General features: G+C 48.0%; 1 protein-coding gene across 17 annotated transcripts in view; it reads right to left on the bottom strand.

The window, feature by feature from the left end:
• Positions 1-20,748, bottom strand: part of Cacna1d (calcium voltage-gated channel subunit alpha1 D) — a 313,753-nt gene extending 293,005 nt beyond the window's left edge. For 11 of the 17 annotated variants that reach the window (XM_048421275.3, XM_048421276.3, XM_085687773.2 and 8 more), the window contains exons 1-3: positions 20,302-20,747; positions 18,038-18,347; positions 14,272-14,377 (exon numbers count right to left, since the gene is read on the bottom strand). In XM_048421275.3, coding sequence (XP_048277232.1) covers positions 14,272-14,377; positions 18,038-18,347; positions 20,302-20,368 — 483 coding nt within the window. In that variant the 5' untranslated portion in view covers positions 20,369-20,747. Of the gene's footprint in view, positions 1-14,271; positions 14,378-18,037; positions 18,348-20,301 lie in introns of all 17 variants that reach the window. The other 6 variants (XM_085687762.2, XM_087906190.1, XM_085687761.2 and 3 more) reach the window with 1 other exon arrangement.
• Positions 20,749-21,463: the final 715 nt, after the last annotated feature.

Below are 21,463 nucleotides of genomic sequence, written 5' to 3'. Positions count from 1 at the left end.
GTTACAGAGCAGAGCAGAGCAGAGACTCAAAGTCTCCCCTCTTTCCAGGCCAGTCCTCACAACTCGCTTCTGCACACAATGGACCACTGGCCCTCTGTGGCTTGATTCTCTCAGCAGTGATTTGGCTGACTCCTCAGAGCTCCATTTGCCTCAAGATAGGAATGCTACACGTTACTCTGCTGAAAACTGAAGACAAGAAAATTCTATACGGGACCAGGCCTAGTCCCTAGGAACAGCGCAACTCACAGCCGACGGGCCCTCGTAGTCCACAGGCACAGAGAGAAACATCAGCGGAGCACTAATATCAACCCATAGCCAAGTCATACCCACGCATGTTTCTCTGCTCTGAGATGCTGACCTCAGTGCCTCAAAAGAGCAGCCTGTGGGCAGAACCAACATACTCTCTGGTCCCGCCACTTGCTGGGGCTGGTAAACCCTGAGTGAGAAGCAGGAGCAAGACCCTTGGTAAGAGAAAAGGGAGAAGGCATGCTCCCCACACCATGTGGACGTGGCTACAACAGGGGACAGACCAAGCAACACCCTCACAGAAGATCACGGGGGTTCACCCTGCGACTGGTTTGTTCAAACCCTAGAGCCCTGCCAAGGGGAAGCAGAAGAAAAGCCTGCTCCAGAGTGCTTGGCCACGGTAAGTCCTCTGAACCTCACTGACAGGAAAAAAAAAAAAAACCTCCACAGCTATTCTCAGCCCATTAATGTCTTGGTAGACCAGGGCTCACCTGGGTAGACTCTTACTGACTTCTTCAAGACTCCATGCCAAGTAAAACAAGGGCCACCCCGCCCTCTCAAGATGGAAAAGCAAAGCCAACTCAGGGAAGGCCATTTGCTTAGTCACAGATCCAACCAACAGCAAATGTGAGCTCCAAACCCACGCCTGTCTTCTCCCCAAATCCCTACTGTCTCAGTAAGAAGGGAATTAGCTCAGGGAAGACTTCAATGGCCTGGAAAAGAGAGGCTTGTGGGCAAGAAAATTAATGGGACAGCATTTGCCACTTCCACATGAAAGCATTTTTAACTGTCTCAACAGGAAAATGTTTCTATTAGCGCTCCTGTCTCCCAGGTGAGGTCAGAGACCATGGTGAAGACTAGATACTGAGCCCTCGGAAGCCCTGTCTCTGGGAAGACATCATCCATGTATAAGCCTGGCCTGAATGACACGCAGTGGGAAAACTCCATGATGCCAGGAAAGCAACATGTCAGAAGGAGCAGGCAATGTCTCTGCCTCATCTACAGAATGTGAGCAACACTTACAAGACCCCACGAAATGAAAGCAGGCACTATGATGTGAGTCCCACGGTGGCTGGCACACGCATTAGCCATTAGCATCGTTATCTCAACTCCAGGAATCACAGAACGACTCAGAGCTCCCCTGACCTCTGTGTTGCACTTGCCACTGTTCTCCTTCCATTTCTGAGCAATGTGTCAATCAAAAGTTCACAAGGGGCCCCCACCTGGGCTAAACATAGAACAAGAGCCCACAGATGCCGTAGAATTCAATTCAGCTGACAGAGTAATATGTAAAGACTTCATGGGCACAGTTTGAGTGTCTGATGGTTACACACACACACACACACACACACACACACACACACACACGCACGCACGATTCAACCTTCACAGCTACAGTTAAATGAGCTCTTGACTACTTAAGGAACAGTGGTGGCCTAGGCTCTGCCCACCTAGGACCAGCAGGCTGAATGCCCGATTCAATTCTTCACCAGGTGTAACCAGTATTCCCTCTGACAAACTGACTTAAGTTGGCCAATGAGACAGATGGACTGAAGCAGCCTGGTAAAAGCTGCATCTGCAGGACAGCCTTGGAAAGCAGTCCCCACTACGGCAAAGGGTTCCAGAAACGTTTCCATATGGCTATAAGGGCCCTGCTGCCCCTTTCTGGAAGCCTTGAGAAGACAAGACAACCAGTCTGCGTCTTCCTGAGACTCAGTTTCTTTATCTGCAAACCTGGCTCACAACAGTTGCTTTTCCTGGAACCAGACCTGGGATAACCTAGTGACATCAGTACCTCTTCCACAGGAAGGAAAAGGCAGCTTGCTCCTGTCACACAGCTGAAAAAGGCAAAGCTGGAGAGGAGACTGAGCCCAGGTGTGACTCCAGCACCACCAGACCTCTCTGAGGCCGGTTCCAGCCAACTCCCAACACTCGGTGAAATTCACAAGTCGACACTTTCAAAGGCTTAAGAATGAAATAAACGAAATAAAATTTTCTTGATGCCCAAAATTCAACCCTTTTAACCGTTCTCACTTTAACTTGCTGACTGAGAGGATCCTCGAAGGGCTACGGGGCTGTGAAAACCTCTATGATTTCCTCAGCCTCAGGTATGGTTCCTGCCCCAAGCCTGGAAAGGCCCCCAGGAAGGGAATGAGGTAGATGTGAAGTGTATCAGGAATGTGCGTGCTAACCAGGAGACCCAGTCATTCCTCTGCAGCCACCCTCCTTAGTTCCCTGGTCCTGGCCTCACCTCCTCTGTTCAGTGTGTAGGTACCCTCAGCTTTCAGAGCCTGGACTGAAGTCAGAAACCCTGGCATAAATTCCGGCCCTGCCATCACCAGAGTGACCTCATGCAATCAGCTGAAGCACCCAAGCCTTGTTTCCTCTCCTCCCCTGTAAAATGAAGATCTGAACAGTGTCTCGCTGGCAGATGTGTGGTAGGGATAACAGAGGACTAGAGGCTGTATGTGGAGAGGATGCCCCCGCCCCAGCTCGGGGAAGGCTAGCCACGAGCTGGTGACAAAGGCCATCGCGACCGCACCTCTAGCAGAGAGTGCTACAGGAAACAAGGCAACAAAGAACAAGCCCACTGCTTCGCTCCTGCACAGCGATGGCCATGGACCCCTTCCTGGCCACTCTTATCAAACTCTTGAGACAGTCTCTGGCCAAATGATTCTGGTCGTTCGGTACACATGAGGGCTGAAATGGTGTTTTATAAAACCAGATGGGAGAGAAAGGAGTGAGCAAAATGAGTGTCTGACAGACACACAGAGAAAAAAAATAAAAACAAAAACCTTGAGATTATTAAAAGTTAACTCGATTCCAAGCATGCTTTAAGAGAGAGAATCTTTTGTCGCCTCTGCCCCTGGTATTCTCAAATGTTGGCACTCAGTGATGTCAACTAGCTCCTGGGGAGTGGGCAGGGAGAACAGGCTACTTGACCCAAGATTCGGCTCGATTCCCTTCACTGGGTGACAGTGGTCAAGTCACACTGCTGGGTTTGACGAGAGTGACTCAGCTATGGGAAAAGTCTCTGAGGTTCTTAGGGAATCTGTGGTTCATTCTTGAGGCAAATCAACACCAGGGCATCCGGCCTGCTATGGTCCCAGCTGTCTGTAATGCAGCCAACCAGCCTAATTCATTAGGTCAACCTACCCCCCACAAAGCTTTCTGTGCCCCCAACAGTGTCTTATCACCCCCACTAGCCTTCTAGAAAAAAATATTTAAGAACCATGTCTCTCTTACCAAATTCTTGCCAGTTCTCTACATTCTGATTTGTAATTTTAAGTGTCTTCCCTTCACTTCCACCTGGTTACAAACTCTGAAACGAGCCATGGGTACACTCACCGTTAATTGACATCACAACAGTTCAGAACCTGTGTGAGCGCAGAGTGGGTCACTTGTACATCACCATGAACGAAGGACGAAGGGCTTGCTCCTGATAGGAAAAGGCAGCATTCTGCCATTTACCCACTTAAAAAGTTTCTGGGCAATTTAAAAGCAGTCTTCTCAACACAAGCAGAGCTTCATTGTGTGCCAATGTTATCTTTTTACTGAGGAACATGCAAGAATGTCAGCTCTTAACAATAATGGCCACTTTCTAAGACTGAACTAATATAATGACCTCTTGGAAATGTATTTTGGAGGAGAGGGCGAAGGCTCTTTGCATGGTCCATACTATCCCTTGTTTTCCGGCTCAAAGCAGCTTCGCACGATGAGCAAATGCACTTAGTGGACAGGATTTTACACATAATAAATGCTCAAAAACATGAATGGCTAAGTGATAGCTGTGTTAAACTATTCATTTTAATAGTCCCAGTTTTCATCCTATTTTATGTAATCAAAGGATTACTTTAGAATATAAAAATGCTTTCATTCATATGATAGTGAGTGCTGTGCCCTAACCCGTTAGACAAAGAGGGAGTGCAGAAACCATCTGTGTGCACAGCGCCTGTGACTCTTAGAAAAACACAGCAGAAACATGGCTCACAGCGCCCAGCACTGTACCGTACACGGTACAAGGAATCACACAGTAGATGCCTCTTTGGAGCTGGATCCTAGAAAGTGCTCTGTGAACTGTGGGGCTGCTTCCCTTTGTGGAGAGGATAAAAGCATGCGAGTGTGGGCAGGCTCGCTTTTGCTGCCACTCCTGGGAACTCATGGTCAATGAAGGGCCCAGGTGCTAGTGACCCACGCACCTGAAGCACCTGGAAGCTCTGCTCTGTTTCAATTCCCCATTACATCCATTTTCTGGGTCCATAAGATGGGTAAGTGGGTAAGCCCTGAATTCACATGGATCCCATTTAAAAGGATAGAAGAAATAGCATCAGCTCCACAGAATTGTCCTCTCACCTCCCCACACAAGCATTGTGGCACACGCATATCACGTGCATGTGTGCACGCATACACAATAAGTGTAAAGTTCCATTTGCTTTCCTTTTCCAATTTTTAAAAATTTATGTATTGTTTTGTATTTTAGAGTGTTTTGTCTGCACAGTTCTGTGCACCACATTTGTGCCTGGTAACCACAGAAACAAAAGAAAGTGTTGAATCCCCTGAGACTGGAGTTACAAACAATTATGAGTGGCCATGTAGGTGGTAGGAATAGAACTCAGGTCCCCTGGAAGAGTAGCCAGCATTCCTTAACCACTGAGCCATCTCCCAGCCCCTTAAAACTCCTTGTCTCTAACACCCTTCAGTGCCTTTGGGAGTAGAAGGGGTGTAAACCCTATGTAAATTTCATAAAACAGAACATGTTTACTATAAATGAAAATAAACTTTTTAACATACAGGGAGCAGGGGAATGCACAAGTTATCACGTGACTTTTTTCTCTTTCCCAACTAGTAAGGAGTGGAATACAGCATCTATTTCAAACTCAAGGGTAGCAAACTCAAGTGTAGCAAAAAAAAAAAAAAAAGACCCAGTTTGGGGGCCAGCAAGGCAGTCCCATGGGTGCAGGAGCCTGCTGCACAAGTCTGGTGACTTGGATCCAACCCCTGGAGCCCATATGTAGGTGGGAGAAGATGGATGACTCCCCAGAGTTATCTGCTGACCTCCACACATGCCATCATGTGCACACACAAAAAATAATCATTGCAAAAACTAGATTTTTTACTACTTATTTTCTTAATACCTGCAAAGAATACAACAGGTGAAAATCCTGCAGCACCCAGGCTCATGGCACCCAAAGCTTCCAAAGAATCAATTCTAGTGCCTTTCATCTAAGGCTTCAAAAAGGAGTCACTATCTAGGGATTTAGGTCATAGACCTTCTTGCAGGTGCTCCTGGATGCCCACACCCCAAGGGCCATCCCCTGCCCCAGGAGCCCTGTCTCTATAGCCTGACATGCAGAGCGAACAGTCACTCATTCAAGTGTGGTCTGGGAAGAAGACGACAGAGCGGAGTCTGCTGAAGTCACATAGTCGCATGCCCTGAAAGTCAGAGCACAGGATTTCAAGGACTAAGCCCGAGAGGTGTCCGCCTGTACACACTAAGAAGCACATGAGGATGTTCAACAGGGTGCCGCTTAAAACAGCAAACTCTAGGAATTAATGTTAAATACTCATCAGAAGGAAAACAATTGCCTAAACTGTGGTCCATTCATGCATGGGATAATTTCACGACAGCTAAGACACTGCCAGATTTCTGCATACAGATGTGGCTACATTAAATAACATAATACACGCACTGTGCTCCTAAAAACTGTGTGTGTGTATTTCAAAAGCCACAGATTATATAATACACATTATACATGATACATATTTTACACATATAATATACAATCTGAAGATTTACACCAGACTAACTACAGCAATTACAAAAAACTGTATGGATAAAAAGCGACATTTACTTTGAATTACTTTAATTATTTAAAATAATGAATTCATGTATCATTTGTATAAATTTTAAATGATGCTATATAGTAAGAATTCCAACTATAACAAATATGGCTGCTCTCTAATTTCACCATACAAGTTTGCCCTGACGAAAAGACAGCAACATGGTAAACCATACCCTAAAGGGTTGGAAGAAGGGGATACAGGGCCGACTCCTTAATATTCATATTCTCTCAGTATGTCTCTCTTTGCCCGTGTGTGTGTGTGTGTGTGTGTGTGTGTGTGTGTGGTATGTACACTCACATGTGTACAGGTGTGAATAGAGGCCAGAGGTCAACAATGGGTGCCTTCCTCAGTTGCTCTCACTTTTATTTTTGAGACAGGATCTCTTATTGAACATGGAATTGCTAGTCTGGCTGGCCAGCAAGCTCCAGGGGCCCTCCTCTCTCTGCTTCCCCAAGTACTGGAATCATGGATGCACATCAACCTTTTTTTTTTTTTTTTTAATGTAGGTGCTACAGACCAAACTCAGATCCTCACGGTTGCTCAGCAAGCACTCCACTGACTGAGCCATCTGTGTGCCCTTCCTCCTTGACGCCTTTCTTATCATCAAGTGTCCTCACAGGTCCGGAAATAGTCTGTGAATTCTTTGTGCCTGTCTTCCCCATGGGCACTGAGACAGGTGGGCCCTACTATGGAGACAGGAAAGAGACGCCTGAACCTCTCTCAACCTGTGTATTTCCACACTTCTCCTTCCTTACAAGTCCGATTCCCGCAGAGCCCACTGCCTAACAGACCACGTCGCTCTCAGACGACAGGAGCCTTCCCTCCCCTCAGTCAGTTCCACTATCCCCTCTAGCCTGACTCTCGTGTTCAATCATTTGGCAATTTCAACAGATGTTCTGGACTTCTAAATTACCACTCACCTAGCCGGGGCGAGGGGGCGGGGAGCAGAAGAAACAAGAAACACAGCAGGGGATCTGGGAAGATGGCTCAGTTGCCACACAAGCATGATGACCTGAGTTTGAATCTCTAACACCTATGAAAAAACCAGGCACAAAAGCGCACACGTCAGAGACACCTGCGCTGAGGAGGCGGGGCCAGGCAGATTCCCTGGAGTTCATTGGCTCCAGTGCTGTGGAGGTGGAGTCAGGCAGATTCCCTGGAGTTCATTGGCTCCAGTGCTGTGGAGGTGGAGTCAGGCAGATTCCCTGGAGTTCATTGGCTGGCCAGTCAGACCAACTCAATGAGCTCTGGGTTCAGTGAAAGACTCTGTCTCAAAAAAAAAATAAGGTTCTCCAACAACTGAGAAGATGCCCAACAGAGACATACATACATACATACACGCATGCACACACCCACATAAACATGCACATATACCACACCCATACATACACAAATAGATTAGCAGAAATTACTATGTTGTCTCAGCACTAGTGAGGTTGAAACTGGAGAATTTTAAATTTGAAGCCAGCCTAAACTACAAAACATGCCTGTCTCCAAAACAAAAGAAAAACAACTACTTTGAAGTTCAGACAAAAAAGCTTTTTTCTTCCAGTCTGAGCAGTGTCTGGGACCTTTCTCCATCCTTGTGGTGTGAATAAAGCTTCACCCTTCGAGGCCTGTGTTAAATAACACCTCCCCCAGGCTTCACATACACACAACCACACACACACACACACGCACACACACACACACACACACATACACGTATGCACGTGCGCATACACACACACACATGCACGTGCGCATACACACACACATGCACATGCACATACACACACAGTAGGGTGGTGTGAGACTGACTGATTACCTCAAGCTGTTCCTCTCTCATCCCCACCTTTAGCTGCTCTCACAATTTATTTCCCAACTTTACTGGCCCAACAAAACATCCTTACTGCCTACAAGAGCCTCCGCCTGGAGAGTACCAACTGCAGCTGCAATGGGAAAGGCCGCGGACCCGCTACCCTTTTCCTGACTCCGCCACATGAACAGAACGAACTCGAAGAGCACCCCTAGCAACTTCTAATGGGATTCTAACGGCCTCTCCTGGGAGGCCTGCAAGCTCCTCCTGGGCCAGAGGCACTGCCAACAGCTCTGTCTGCAGTGCACGCACCCAGTCAGCAGCAGCACAGGCACGGCCTCCATTAACTGTGCCACTTTCAGGACCCTTCTTTGGCGGGAAGCTGTCGGGGTCTACGCAGGATCCTCCCTCCATCTCCAGTATCTAACAAGACATGTGTGTCCTCACCATAAGGCAAGCTGTAACCTCTATATCAGGTCGCATTTTGAAAATAATTAAGAATTAAACAAATGCTGGGGGAGGCTGACCTGCCCACCAGTCTACTCCAAGGGTCTCTGCCGCCCCAGTCATTTTCAATATAAACCTGAGCAGAGATTAATAAAGAAATGTACATCCTGCAGCTTTCCTGCAGGGAGCCCAGGAGGATAGGGCAGCAGGTGCCTGTGGTCTACCGGAATCAGCAAGACTCTGGTCTCAGAAGCCTGGGGGTGAGGGCAGGGGGAGACCAGGAAACCCTGCCGCTGTCTCTAACCTCCTCCCCCTTTTCCAGTTACATCTGTCTGCTACATCCTAGGTAGTTTTCACTCCCTGAACTTTTCAATTTGGCCAAGCTAACAGACTGTGACTGGGTGTGGCTGAGGTGGAGCACTCATCTCACATACCTGAGACTCTGGGTTAAACCCCCGGCACCACAAAAAAGAAACACTAACTACAGGCCCCCAGATCCACACTTTCTCTTTCAGCTAAGTGCACAGAGCACAATGCAAAGGGTTCTGGCGACACTCTAGACCACCAAATGTTCTCCCTTTAAGGTCGTCTCAGGAGGTTTCCTGTCTAATGCGACCGTGAGAATGACTTCTTAAAAGCAAAGACGCAAATGAAGACACTGCTAGAAATTTCCTTAAGGAGTCTTAAGAGTGGGACTCTGGGTCCTGAAGGCCAGATGCTGTTTCTGCAAAACCGCCACAGCGCAGCCAAAGTCAGGTCTGCTCACTAGAAGATCAAACTGGACATCCATCCTTGTCAAAAACAAGTGAGTCAATGAAAAAGATGAAGTATCCACACCTTGTGGAGGTAACGTTTTACAAGTCCATCTGCTCTGGTCATTTTGTGGCTCTCCTCTATCAATTCTCCCAGGAAATGTGGCAATCCCCCCAAAAGAAATCGTTCACATGTAACCTGTGTACACCACTGAACACCAAAGCCAGCTCTTGGCAGAATTCAGAAAGTACCACGGATCTCTTCCATCCTTCTCCCCGGGTTCACATATGAAAAGTCTAATTTGCCATGAAACAAAGACGCCATCCTGAAATTACAACTGAACTCTGACAGGTGTTTCCTGTAATCTCATTAATACTGGACAAGAAGTCAGTAGCACATTAATCATTAGCCAATTGTTGAAAATTAACTAATGATCTCTAAGGACACCCACGGAGTCTTCATTGGTTACTCATTTATTCGCTCGTTTGACCTGCATTTCCTGACGTGCCTACTGTGTGCCAGGAGCAAACCCGCGCTCACAGAGCTACATCTCTGAACCGGACTCCAGTTTCACCCTCTACGAACTCCCATTAGAGTTTCATCCAAAGTCTGCTAACTAATTCAACCAAATGGTGGGCGCATGCCCCAAAGCCCATGTGCAGAACCACTGGACACAAATCACTTCCCATAACAGCTACTAAACAAAGTGGAAAAAGGGCAATGGCTATAAATAGAGACAGGGACCATGTTGCAGAGTCCAGTGAAGAAGTAAGTATGTACGTGGGCAGGGAGGGTAGGAAGCAAGGGGCGCTCGAGGGTCAGAGAAGGCTGGGCCCTTGAGCTGTCCTGGAAGAGCAGCTACAAGCTTGGCATGGTGCACTACGTAAGAAATGTGAAACGACAGAGCAAAGACCATGTCTGTGAACGCGGAACTAGCACCCACCCTATTGTCAAGCCCACAGTCGGGCTATGTGACTTCTGGTACTATATTCCACCTCACCCTACTCTGCAAACCACATGGCCATGCAGATGGAATGAGCTTGTCCAGTTAACACTACCTACAAGACATAGAGAAAAGCAACCACAGTGCCTTATCTGACAGCATCCCGAGTCTCTGTGGTATACCCAGGCACACTGATGTGTCCGCACCCCGGGATAGCTTCTCAGAGGGCCCCTACCACGCTCTACTACTTGGAGTCATGGAAGCAGAGTCCTGTCTCTGACTCCATCTCTGAGAGCTCCTGAAAAGTCCTCAGAGAGGCCTGTCACTCAAGAACATCCTCAATTTAACTCAGCAAAAGGGCAGGGTACCTCAGGAGGTACACTCCTGAGACGCCTGTGCACTTGGCAGTCCCAGACATTGACTTACTGAACATCTACTGTGTACTACTGTGCCAGGCGTGGGTCGAGGAGATGAGTGGGACACTAAGTAAGACAACTCACGAAAGACCACAAGAGGAAGATTGTTCAAGTCTTCAGATCTGGGTCAGAAAGGTCTCATATAGGAGGCCTAGGCTTGAGATGATTGTGCGGCTACGTGGGATCATCTCAGGGGAAGAAAACAGCACCAAGAAAAAGACAGGACATGACAAGCAGCAGAGGGGAGCACTTGGGAGCTTGGGGTGAATAAACAGAGAAGGGAACAACAAAGGCCAAGAGGCCCCCAGTCACGAACTTAGGCCTCGCCCCTGTGGGCCATGGGAGCCACAGAAGCCTCAGGTCCAGGCCAGAAAAGCGTCTGATAGTTGGAGGGATAAAGAGGAAGGGAAGAATGGCAACATTCTAAAAACAGACATATGAGTCTCAACAAGATGAGGTGAAGAGTGGGCAAAACTTTTGTTCAGTTTAAAAACTTCTTTCATGAGACCTGGTCAGAAGGAAGCTAGCCCTCCCATGGTGCCAAGGGGGCTGGGGCAGACAGCAAGGATGCTCTGCACGGTAAGTGTGCAGGCCCCTCTCAGACGATCTGAGAGGGGCAGAGCAGTGAAAGAGAGCCTGTGGGGGAAGAGGAGAGGGGACAGCTGTCCTAACGGACACTGTTCGACCACATGGTTTGCTACGGGAAGCCGAAGACTGGAACAGGAATGAAGTATAGTGTGTTTCCCCCAGGGAAATGTGATTTACAATCACTCCCCATTCAGACACCTGACGCCGAAAAACCTTGGTGCCAGCAAGGAGAGAAAGGAAGCCATACACACTTTAGGAGGAATGGAGGAGGTACAGCTCCTGGGAGGGCATTACTGTGGGAACCCAGTGAGCCTCACCGTTTCCATGGCTTCAGCCTCCACTCAGCAAGTCCACAAATGAAAGCTGCATAGATACTTAGTGTCCACGCTTAAAAAATAATAGTAACAACAGTCTAACCCTGGGAAAACTTGTTGCCAGCAAGGTAGTCTCCAAGTCCCCAACGCTGGATGTGTTTACACACAACACAGACCAAACCCAGACTGGCCCCCAGGGGATGGTCACATGCCATACCCAACCAAAGTATTCATTTCACGACAAACGACCTGAAATGGGCAGGCACACATCAGCCATAAGCTAGCCCTGTTTCTCAGTCTGAGGGCTTCTCTCTCTCTCTCTCTCTCTCTCTCTCTCTCTCTCTCTCTCTCTCTCACACACACACACACACACACACACACACACACACACACAGAGAGAGAGAGAGAGAGAGAGAGAGAGAGAGAGAGAGAGAGAGAGAGAGAGAGAGAGAGAGAGAGAAAATTGCCAGAGCCCGGATCCACCCAGCTTTGCAGCCATGTAGGCTTCTGCCCTTTGCTTTGTCATTCACATTAAATGAAAGGTATTTACTACAGATGAGAATGAGCTTTGCCCAACTGCCTCGAAACCAATCCCCAAAATAGAGCAATCGCTTTGGTACAAATTGGGTCAAATGTACAAAAAATAAAAAAATTTTAAAAACCCTGACTCCCCGGTGGGAGGACAGACATGGCATGGGACCTTACTCAGAGTCAGGGGTAAATCCACCAAGATCCTCCCTTCCCATAGTGGGAAAGGAAACGTTTGAAGTCAAGCAGTGTATAAACTCATCTGACCATGTGACCATCCAAGTGGAAGCAAATCAGGGACTTTAATGCCCAGAGTTTGGGGATGCTCAGTGAAGAAGTCAAAGGAATAAATATTGGTTTTCAGTAAGGCTGGCCAAGCTAATACACGACCCAGCTCTGGTCAGAACAAGCCTAGTACTTCAGATCTACCCAGAAAGGACCCACTGGGAAGGGCTAAAGGGGAAGAGGGGAGATCTCGCTATTACCCTCGTGTCTTATTTCCTTACTTTTGAGCTGAGATGTCCAAATGGCCTGCACTTCTATTGGTGTCCTGAATTTCCTTAGGAGGAAACAAATCTGACTATTAATTGGCTTACCCATTCAGCTACATTAATTATTCAACTGACAGAAATTAATCTGCCATTCTGAAAGGTATTTATTTTCTATGTTTGTTTAATCATTTCTCTTGAGCTACAAAAAGCAACAAACTGGGTCACCACTCACGTTGTTAAATTTGGTAACAAGGCTAACACCATCTGTGGCCTAGACTACAATGACCCATCCCCATTGACGGAGGCCTTCCACCACTTCCGCGTTTCCCTTTTAAAGTGATAATCTAAAGTCTACAACTAACTAAAGGTCATTTAAAATGTCCAAAGTCCCGCAGGTAATCTCTCACGGCAGAGGGAGGGCGTGTGTGTGCATGTGCATGTGCGTGTGTGTGTGTGTGTGTGTGTGTGTGTGTGTGTGTGTGTGTGTGCGTGTGCGTGTTCATTCTTATTAGGCCATAGTTTTCAGGAGTAACAGCCAAAATTTTTAATTCTTTAGAAAGCAAACTGCCAAAACCCAAATACAAACAGACATCATGTTACACCTGAAATATATACAGCATTTAAAATGTCATAAGAAATCCTGAACATAAACCATGAAAGCCCAATTCATAAAAGCATAGCTTCACCTCAGGCTGCCAGCCAACCTCTGCCTGACCCAGGAAAGCCTAGTGCACAGCGCTTTTGCCTTTGCATAGCTAAAAATACTTCCACACCAGAATCCAAAGCTAATGGAGCCGCCTAAAAGAGAACCGAGCTTCCTACTACCCAACATTCCCTCCTTCATCTACCATTCTATGTGGTTTGGGATTGTGAAGAATTAGCCCTTGCGAGAAGGATGCAGCAAGGCCAAAAAATACCAACATGGCTTCTGCACAAGGAGGACAACAAAATGTTACAGGTTTTTAAATAATCCTAGAGATCTGAGCCAGTCTCCTTGACTGCCATGTGGGTGAATGGCAATGCAAAAAGGGGCCAAGATGTGCCCCCCAATATACCTAGTGGGCAGCTGGGTGGGACAAGATCCAATTTCAATCCAATGTTCTTCAGTGCCTTTCTTTTTAAAAACTCTATCAATTTTTCCCCAAAGGAAGTTCCATGAAATATGAGTTTCATGATATCAAACTCTTCTGCCAAAAAACTGCTTAAAGAATGCATAACCAATTACTTTCAGTGACTGGCTGAGTTAAACAAAATGAAATCTGTTTTGAACTGTACAACTTCCCACAGATTTTTCTCAACTCATGTACACTGTAAATTTTTAAGAGGGCAATAAAGTATATGGAAGCATCCTGGAGCATTTAACCATAGATTCGTTTAAAAATCTACTTGAATTATTTTTGAAGGCTGTGGGGTATAAACTCCATTGTCATACTGATTTATTTCCCAAATTGCATTCTATATAATTAGATTTGTTGTAATCTACATCTATAAAAATTAACGGTTTGCATACAAAATCCATGTTAATTCTTATTTACCAGAAAAATTAACCACGGTATCTACCACTCAAAAATAACGCTGTATTTTTTAAGAGCTAACATTATGTACCAAAAGCCTGTGGAAAAAGAAAAGTTACATTAAAACCCTTCTGCAGATTTCTCCCATAAAAGTTCCATTTCTATTTATATAAGACTCGTGACTTTGAACACTTTCATTCAGCAGAAATCTAAGAATTCAGGTCAAATATAAAAACCAGTAACAACAACATAACCGCACTGTTACAAAGCTTTGGAAAATACAGCACACATAATCGTAAACCACACCATGCACAAAGCTGACTGCCAGCTTAGGTACAAGACAGAGGGCAACCATACACTGCCACAGGCAGAAACTCTAAGTCACTTACCAAGTTATGATTTGTTGAATTAGAATCATCTTCAGGGAATGGGATGTAAATAGCTAAGGCCACACAATTGGCAAAAATAGCCAATAATATAAATATGTCAAATGGTCTGAAAGATTTTGTCAAGGTACATATGCATTATGCAAACATCAGATACCCCTCTAATCATGTCCCCAGTCATTACTTTTAAGATGAAAATCGCCTACCCATCACCCACCCCCATCCCCTTACCTGCCCACAACCATTCTGTGATTACTGAGTTTTCAGCAGAAGTAACTTTCTCTGGCCCCTCACGCTAGGTTGTCCTATCCTGCGACCTCCATCAGCCCTTTCTCCTACTGCGAGGATCATGTTACACCTGTTCATAGGTGGACATTGTATATTAAAACCTGGGAGTAAAAAGCATCTCGGTAGGTCACGGTATAAAGCAGTTCTCTGCTTCCTGTGACTTAGAAAGTGACAGGGATCTTACTAAATCAGCTGTCAGAGACACAGACGGATAAGCAGTATGACACTGGCCTTTCCCACAGATCCTTGCCCCCATGTTAGAGCCATTTTCTCAGAGACTGTTCCTGGCTGGAAGTCAGTCTAAGCTCCGGATGGGGACCTGTCCAGGCAAAGACATTGGGACTATTTCCATCTTCTCTGTGACCCTGTGTGACATGTCCCCGCACCTCAGATGCTGTGATAATCAGGCTTCCCTGCTCTGCCTTCTCTACCAGAGTAATCAATAACTGTAACTGTTTCAGATTAGAGCTAGGCTCCACTCGCTTCATAATGTGCTGCTTCTGTGTTCAATTTGTAAACAAATTAAATTTAAAAGCCACCAGAAATCAGCACCAGACACTTTCAAAACAGACTCTCATGATTTAAAATCTTGGAGGGCTGTCTGGAAGAGTCACTTTGAGATGAGCCTTTAGCAGACACTTGCTCAAGCATTCTGTTAGTAAGAGGCATTGTCAAAACCGGCAACCCAGAGTTTGACATCTACCCATATAGCTGTTTTTCATCCCTTTTCAAACAGCAGATTTGTTGAGCATATAGGACTAATATGCCAATTCCTGGGCTTGATTTCAACAGTGCTCATGTATAACACTCACCCATAAGAGGTAAGGCAGCGGTTTTCTTAAATCCCCCACAGGTGCTAAAGATTCAGGGATAGGAACAGTCTCCTGCTAATGGCCTTCTGGGAACCCCCAAAGTGACGTAAGGAACAAATACCCCTGGCCTGCCTGAGATAGATAACTTGGGGATCTATAAAGCCTCACCTCTTTGAAGAGCTCGGAAAACTCACTGGAGCAAGGACAGGAATCACATTATCCTCTTACTAACTTTGATGGGTTTATTTTTAAGCCAGTTAGCTTTAATCATATTGATTTCTCAACTCCATTATAAAATCTTTTACCCATGGATCTGACTTTAGGAAGACTTCAAATTCTCTTTTCATTTTTTTTTTTCCTCTTCACAGGTCCCCTCTGACACTTTAAGTCAACAGCCCTGAAGTTATTCCCTGTAAAGACACACTAAGAACTTCCCCTCCCCCACACCACCTTGCTTCCTCTCCTAGGTCTCAGTAAAGACCTAAAATGATAAAGCTGCAAATCTGAGAACTGTGAACACTGCGCAGGCAGGCTAAATGTAAGACTCTGAGTGTGTCCTTCTTGGCAGTGCTCTGAATCCAGTCAGCAGACAGAGGCTATCTCACTACCACAACAAACAGGTGGGTCTCACCAACAGCTTCTTAAGAGGGGAACACGTCGCCCACCTCAACCCGCTTGCCAGCCTATAACAACAAAGTGGCTTCTCCCAGGGCTGACTGACTGAGCTGCTGAAGAAAGATGTCTATAGCCTGTTCCCTAAAATGGAAGGGGTCATTTACTACCTAGCTGTTCTAGAAATGGCCCCCCTTGTAGACAGACATCCTGAACTGGCAGCCATGTCTCCTAAGACCCAGCCACACACCTGCCCCTGGCAGCTCAGGAAAGGGAGACAGTGGTGCGACCCAGGAATTCCTTCTGACATACAAACTGCTGTGTGCAAACTCCTGTGCATGAAGGGAAGCAGCACTTCCTTCCACAGAAAATGAAAGCCTTTTTTCAGAGGTCTCTGCTTATTCCAAGTCACCTCACGCCAACCTCAGAAGCGGGGTATGTTGCCAGCAAGTGCGCACCGCCTCTCAACTCCAGTGAGACCACCTAAGCACACCCTAACTTAGCAGCCCCCTCTTGGCCTGTGTGATGTTCTGTCCTCAAACTAGAGACTTTCAAGAGAAAATGTACACCCACAGCCCCAAGTATGTGAGAAACGCCATAACTCACTCTAGAGGAGAGACATCTGTGCTAGGGGAAAAAGCACGTGAAAACCTTCATATCCTGCCCTGGCATTCAGCTGCTCTCTCCAAAACCTTTCTAGACAGTTGCTTCATTTTAACTCCTGTCCATGAGCAGACAAAATAAACGAGCTAAGACAGAGATCATGCAGACAGCTGCCTCAGTGGGTACCTAGAATTTTAGGGGTCTTCAGCTCCACTTTCTAGCTGGCACCCAGCAATCTTACAACATGGTTTCTCCCTCCTCTGAGCCATGTACACACCCCTGCCTGCTGCCAGGAAATACTCAGAAGGCCTATTGGCCCCAAACACCCTTCTGGGAAAATGGAATGCTTTATTTTACCCAGCCCAAAAAAGCATATGATTAATTAGAAAGCATGAGCTCAAGAGAAGGAAGGCTTCCGCCAACCTTTCTAGGCGGTGGAGCCTGGCCCCCAAGTCTGGGGAGGGGAATAAGCAGGTAGAAGCAATATTGTTTTTCAAGTTCTGGGGTGTGGCAACCATGCTGAGGGCAATGAAAGTTCAGTTTTAAAAATACAGAGACCCCCAGAAGTGTAACTCCAGTGCAGTCTGAGGCTATAGTCGGATATATATACACACACATGTGCGACACCTGCCAGCTCCTCCCGAGACAGTCAATTGTCACTCACAGTGCTTGAAGGACGCAGCGCTTGCCAGCCTCTCCTGCACTGCTCCTGTGTCCTCCTGGCTACATGGAACTTTTTTCTTTCTTTCTTTCTTTCTTTCTTTCTTTCTTTTTTTTGTTTAACAAAAGGAAATTCCAGGAAATCATAGCATTAATCAGCCAGTGATAATAAGTAATAATAACAGCAAAAGTAATCCCTCCCTATGAAGCAAGTGTTCACGTTTACAGCTACCTGAACAATCAGAATCACCAAATAGCAGAGCCAGAAGCAACCATAGCGTTCACTATAGACGCAAAGGCAGACTCCACTAAAGGTCACTTCCAGTACAGGCTGAAGATAGTCTCAATCTTTTTGTTTTTATTTATTTATTTATTTATTGAATCAGCCTACCTTATCTTCAACAAGTTAAATGCATCTAACTGCCCCACAAACCCTCATAGCTTTAAAGCTATCCAGCAGCCTATGACCAAAGGTCACTTTCATATTTTAACTCCCTACCACTTTGAAGTTGCAGTCTTCACTTCCTTCCCCCAGTGCCACACCACACACACACACACACACACACACACACACACACACACGTCAAGGCTAAATATACCCGTGGAGCCGCCCTCCACAAGCTGAAGAGAGCTGAGAAGATAGGAAGCTGTAGTCCATGAAACCTCTTGCCTACAGCTTCTATTGCTCACATTCCAGAATGCTGAAGAAGCCTTCGATAAGTGTCACTGCCGACAGCAAATCCTTCTGAAGCACAGATGGTAAATGAGAAAGACTTCCCACAGAAAAAGGATACTTCCATTCCACTATACTAATGCAGGCTCTTCGGATGGGGTTATTGAGAGATAAACAGAAAAGAGCGCGGGCAGGCCGGCTGTTGGATGAGTTACCCTGTTTTTTGCTCTTGGCGTATTGCTGACGTTTTCTTTGGGAGAGAGATCCTACAGGTGGGGGGGCGGAGGTGCTCATGGTCTGGGCGGCCTTGGCCTGTCTAGCAGCATCGATTGCAGCTTGCCAAGACAGGACAGTCTGCTTGGAGCTGTTCGGCTGAGAAGCTGGTCCTTCACCAGAAATAGGGAGTCTGGAGCCTCTTGCATAGTTTGCCTCTGAGGAGAAGGAGAAAAGAGTTTTAAAAACAAAACAAACAAAGAAAAGAAAATTTCCGTCCGTATTATCTTTAAAAAGCAAAGGTGTCTCCCATCAATAAAAGGAATCATTCTTGTGTTTCTATTTGAACTTTGTGTCCCATTTTTCACAAGTACTGGGGTTTGGTCAGGCAACGCAACAGGAAAAGTCCACAGTGCTCTGCTCGGAGTGTCTGTCAATCATGCAGGGTCATTGCTGCACCACCCCGATCACATTAATACTTGTCCATCCCTGTGTCTTCAAAAGGAATCTTTTAGTGCATGTCTCTGACACGTTGAGGCTGTTCTCAATTCTCCCTGTGTCTTCTCTGACTTTGAAAACACATGGATCTCTCATGGCCTAACAGAAGAGCACAGCTCCCTTTCTCTGAACGTACTAACACACACAGCCAATAATTAAATAGTCTTAACCACTTTTCGGGTGTTCCTCCAAGATCTTTCCACAGCCACAAATGCTTTTTTTTTCCCAGAAAAAAAAAAGAGTCTTCTCTGGCACCAGGCAATACCAAGAGCCCCATAACAAATATCTAGATTATGCACTAACACTTCCTGCAAATGAAAATTCATGATGCTTGAGACTCATTTCCTCCACAAGCTTCCGAAAACAGAAAAACATCTTTAGGGCTTTTTTGCATTTTAAATTGCAGCAGCAGCAGCAGCAGCAGCGGCAGCAGCAGCGGCAGCGGCAGCCAAGCCACCATCCAGTCAGCCTGCACCCCTACACCTAAGAGACAGGATGCATTATGCCACAGAGCCTCAAGGCCTATGCAAGAATTAACTCATTGGCTGGAGCTGTTACAGAGTAGCATCCAGGTATACACAAGACGAAAACCCAAGGGGGCCTCCATGTCAATGTCCCTGAGCGACAGGCCATTCCTTGGAAGGTCTCACAGGTGCCCACACTGGATCACCATCGCCTCTGCTAAAGCAGAAGTCAAAGCGAGAGTGGTGACAGAGAGGAAGGAGGAATGGGCGTTTGCAAAACCAATTATCACTAAGTAAAGAGTCCAGGCAATCACAGGTCTCCTGGCCGGCAAGACTGAGACAGAAGCAAAGCAGGCAGGCAGCACACAATCTGAGCTCAGGGACTAGTCTTGCCAAGCTTTTCCTTTGAGATGCGCTCACCGGGAAAGGTGTCAAGCATACCAGGCTTGGGAGACAGCAACGACCTCCAAAGAGGGAGGCTGGCCAAAAGCCACCCCAACCCCCTAGACCCAGCCCCGCTCGTGTAGAAACTGCACGTGGTGCTGTGACCGGGGCTGAGTTGCAGAGCCCCACAGCGGCAGCGACTCTCTGGGCATTGCTAGGTTACGGACGTGTGCACAGGAGCCGCAGGGAGCGGGAATACACACTCCACCCGACCCTGTTCCCCCATATCCCAAGACCTGGGCTTCTCTCAAGAGAGGATGGGTGTGCACTTTACCAAGCGACCCAGGGGGTAAAAGTGGAATGGTCCTAGAATTTTCCTGATGCTAGGGACCTTCTTCTTAGTCAACCAGGGCGGGGAGGGGGGAGGAGGGGAAGGAGAGAAGAGACTGGAGAGGGGGCTCAGGCTGAAGACTAACACCCTCCTCTTCCATCGCTCGGGGGCAATGAAAGAAGAAAGTTGAGCCCGGGGACACTAAACCTGAACCACCTCACTCGCACCCCTTGGCTGCACAGTACTCCACACACCCAATGGCCGCCCCCACCCCAACAAATGCAGAATTAACTCTGACATTCAGGGCCTGAAGAGGGAGAGCGGAGTAGCTGCCGCGCATCTCCCCTTTCTATGTAGATGACACCAAGCCAGAAGCATCATCTCCAACCCCCTCAATCCACCCAGTGCATGGGAGATGGGGGGGGGGGGCGTTGGAAGAGGAGGATCATGATAGGATGAGGTTTAGCAGCGGGTACCCGGGCTCTGGCTGCTCACCATTCGCGTGGTCCTCTTGCTGCTGCCGTTGATGCTGCATTTTTTTCATCATCATCATCATCATCATCCACGAACATTTATTGAGCGCCTACTGTGTGCAGGGCACTGTGCTCAGCGTAAGGGAGGGGAAGGAACGGGTAAGGGGGGTAACGGATGGGTAGGAGCCCCGGTCCCTGCCCTTATTTTCGCTTCAGCAGGGGGTGGGGAAGGACAGAGACAAATAACCAAAAATAAGGATAATTTATAAAAACCGCCTGCCACCCACGCTCCTTCTTTTTTCAAAAATGGAGCAAAATAAACTTTTTGTAAAAAATAAAATCAGATGTATATATTATCTTGATAATATATACATGTAATTTTTTTGCTGCAAAGGAGAATTGGCTTGGTCCCCTCCTCTAGCAGAGGGACGCCGCGGTGGTGCCCGCCCGGCCTCCCGGGCCACTCGGCGCGCCCCCCATGCCTCCCGTCCGCCCGCCGCGGTGCCCGGTGCCCCGCCGCCGCCCGCGCCGCCGCTGGCTCGGGACCGCGGGCAGCCGGAGCTCACATCCGGGGACGGAGGCGCTCGCCCGCCCGCCCGCTCCGCGCCCGCCGCGCCGCGCTGCACGCCGGCTTCGCCCTGGCGACGCTGCGCGCCCGCCGCCGTCCCCCGCCCTCCCCCGCGCGCCCGGGCCTCCCACCGGCCGCGCCGCACCCCAGCTGCCGGCCTGCGGCCCACACGCCCCCCGGGCTTCACGGCGCGCGACTCGGATGCCGCCACCCCCGGCCTGGCGCGGCCGACCGAGGGTTAAGCGCGCTGCAGCCGCCAGCCGCCGGGTTAACCCCCTCGGCGCCGCGCCCCTTCCCCGAGCCAGGCCGGTGGGGCCCCGTGCCTGCTGGAGGGGGCGCGGATGCGCCCTCCTCGGCAAGGCTTCCCCGGGCGAAGGCTGCTGGGGCTCCGGGGGTCCGCCGACCGGGTTCAGGAGGTCCGAGCTCATGGCACACCTGGGGGAGGCCCCGCCCCCCGGGGGGGACCCAGGTGCCCGCAGGCGATCGCCGCTGCGGCATCAGAGCTCACGGTTCGCTGGCTCTGCCTGAACTAGACAGGCATCCCCAACCCCGCTTCCTCCAGTTTTGGGGTGAGAGGAATGAGAGAGCCCTGCTCTTTAGGGAGCACCAACTGTCC

This window comes from Myodes glareolus, chromosome 5, assembly GCF_982192425.1.
Source record: "Myodes glareolus chromosome 5, mMyoGla1.1, whole genome shotgun sequence".
Lineage (NCBI taxonomy): Eukaryota > Metazoa > Chordata > Mammalia > Rodentia > Cricetidae > Myodes > Myodes glareolus.
This window is presented reverse-complemented; position numbering and strand designations above follow the sequence as displayed.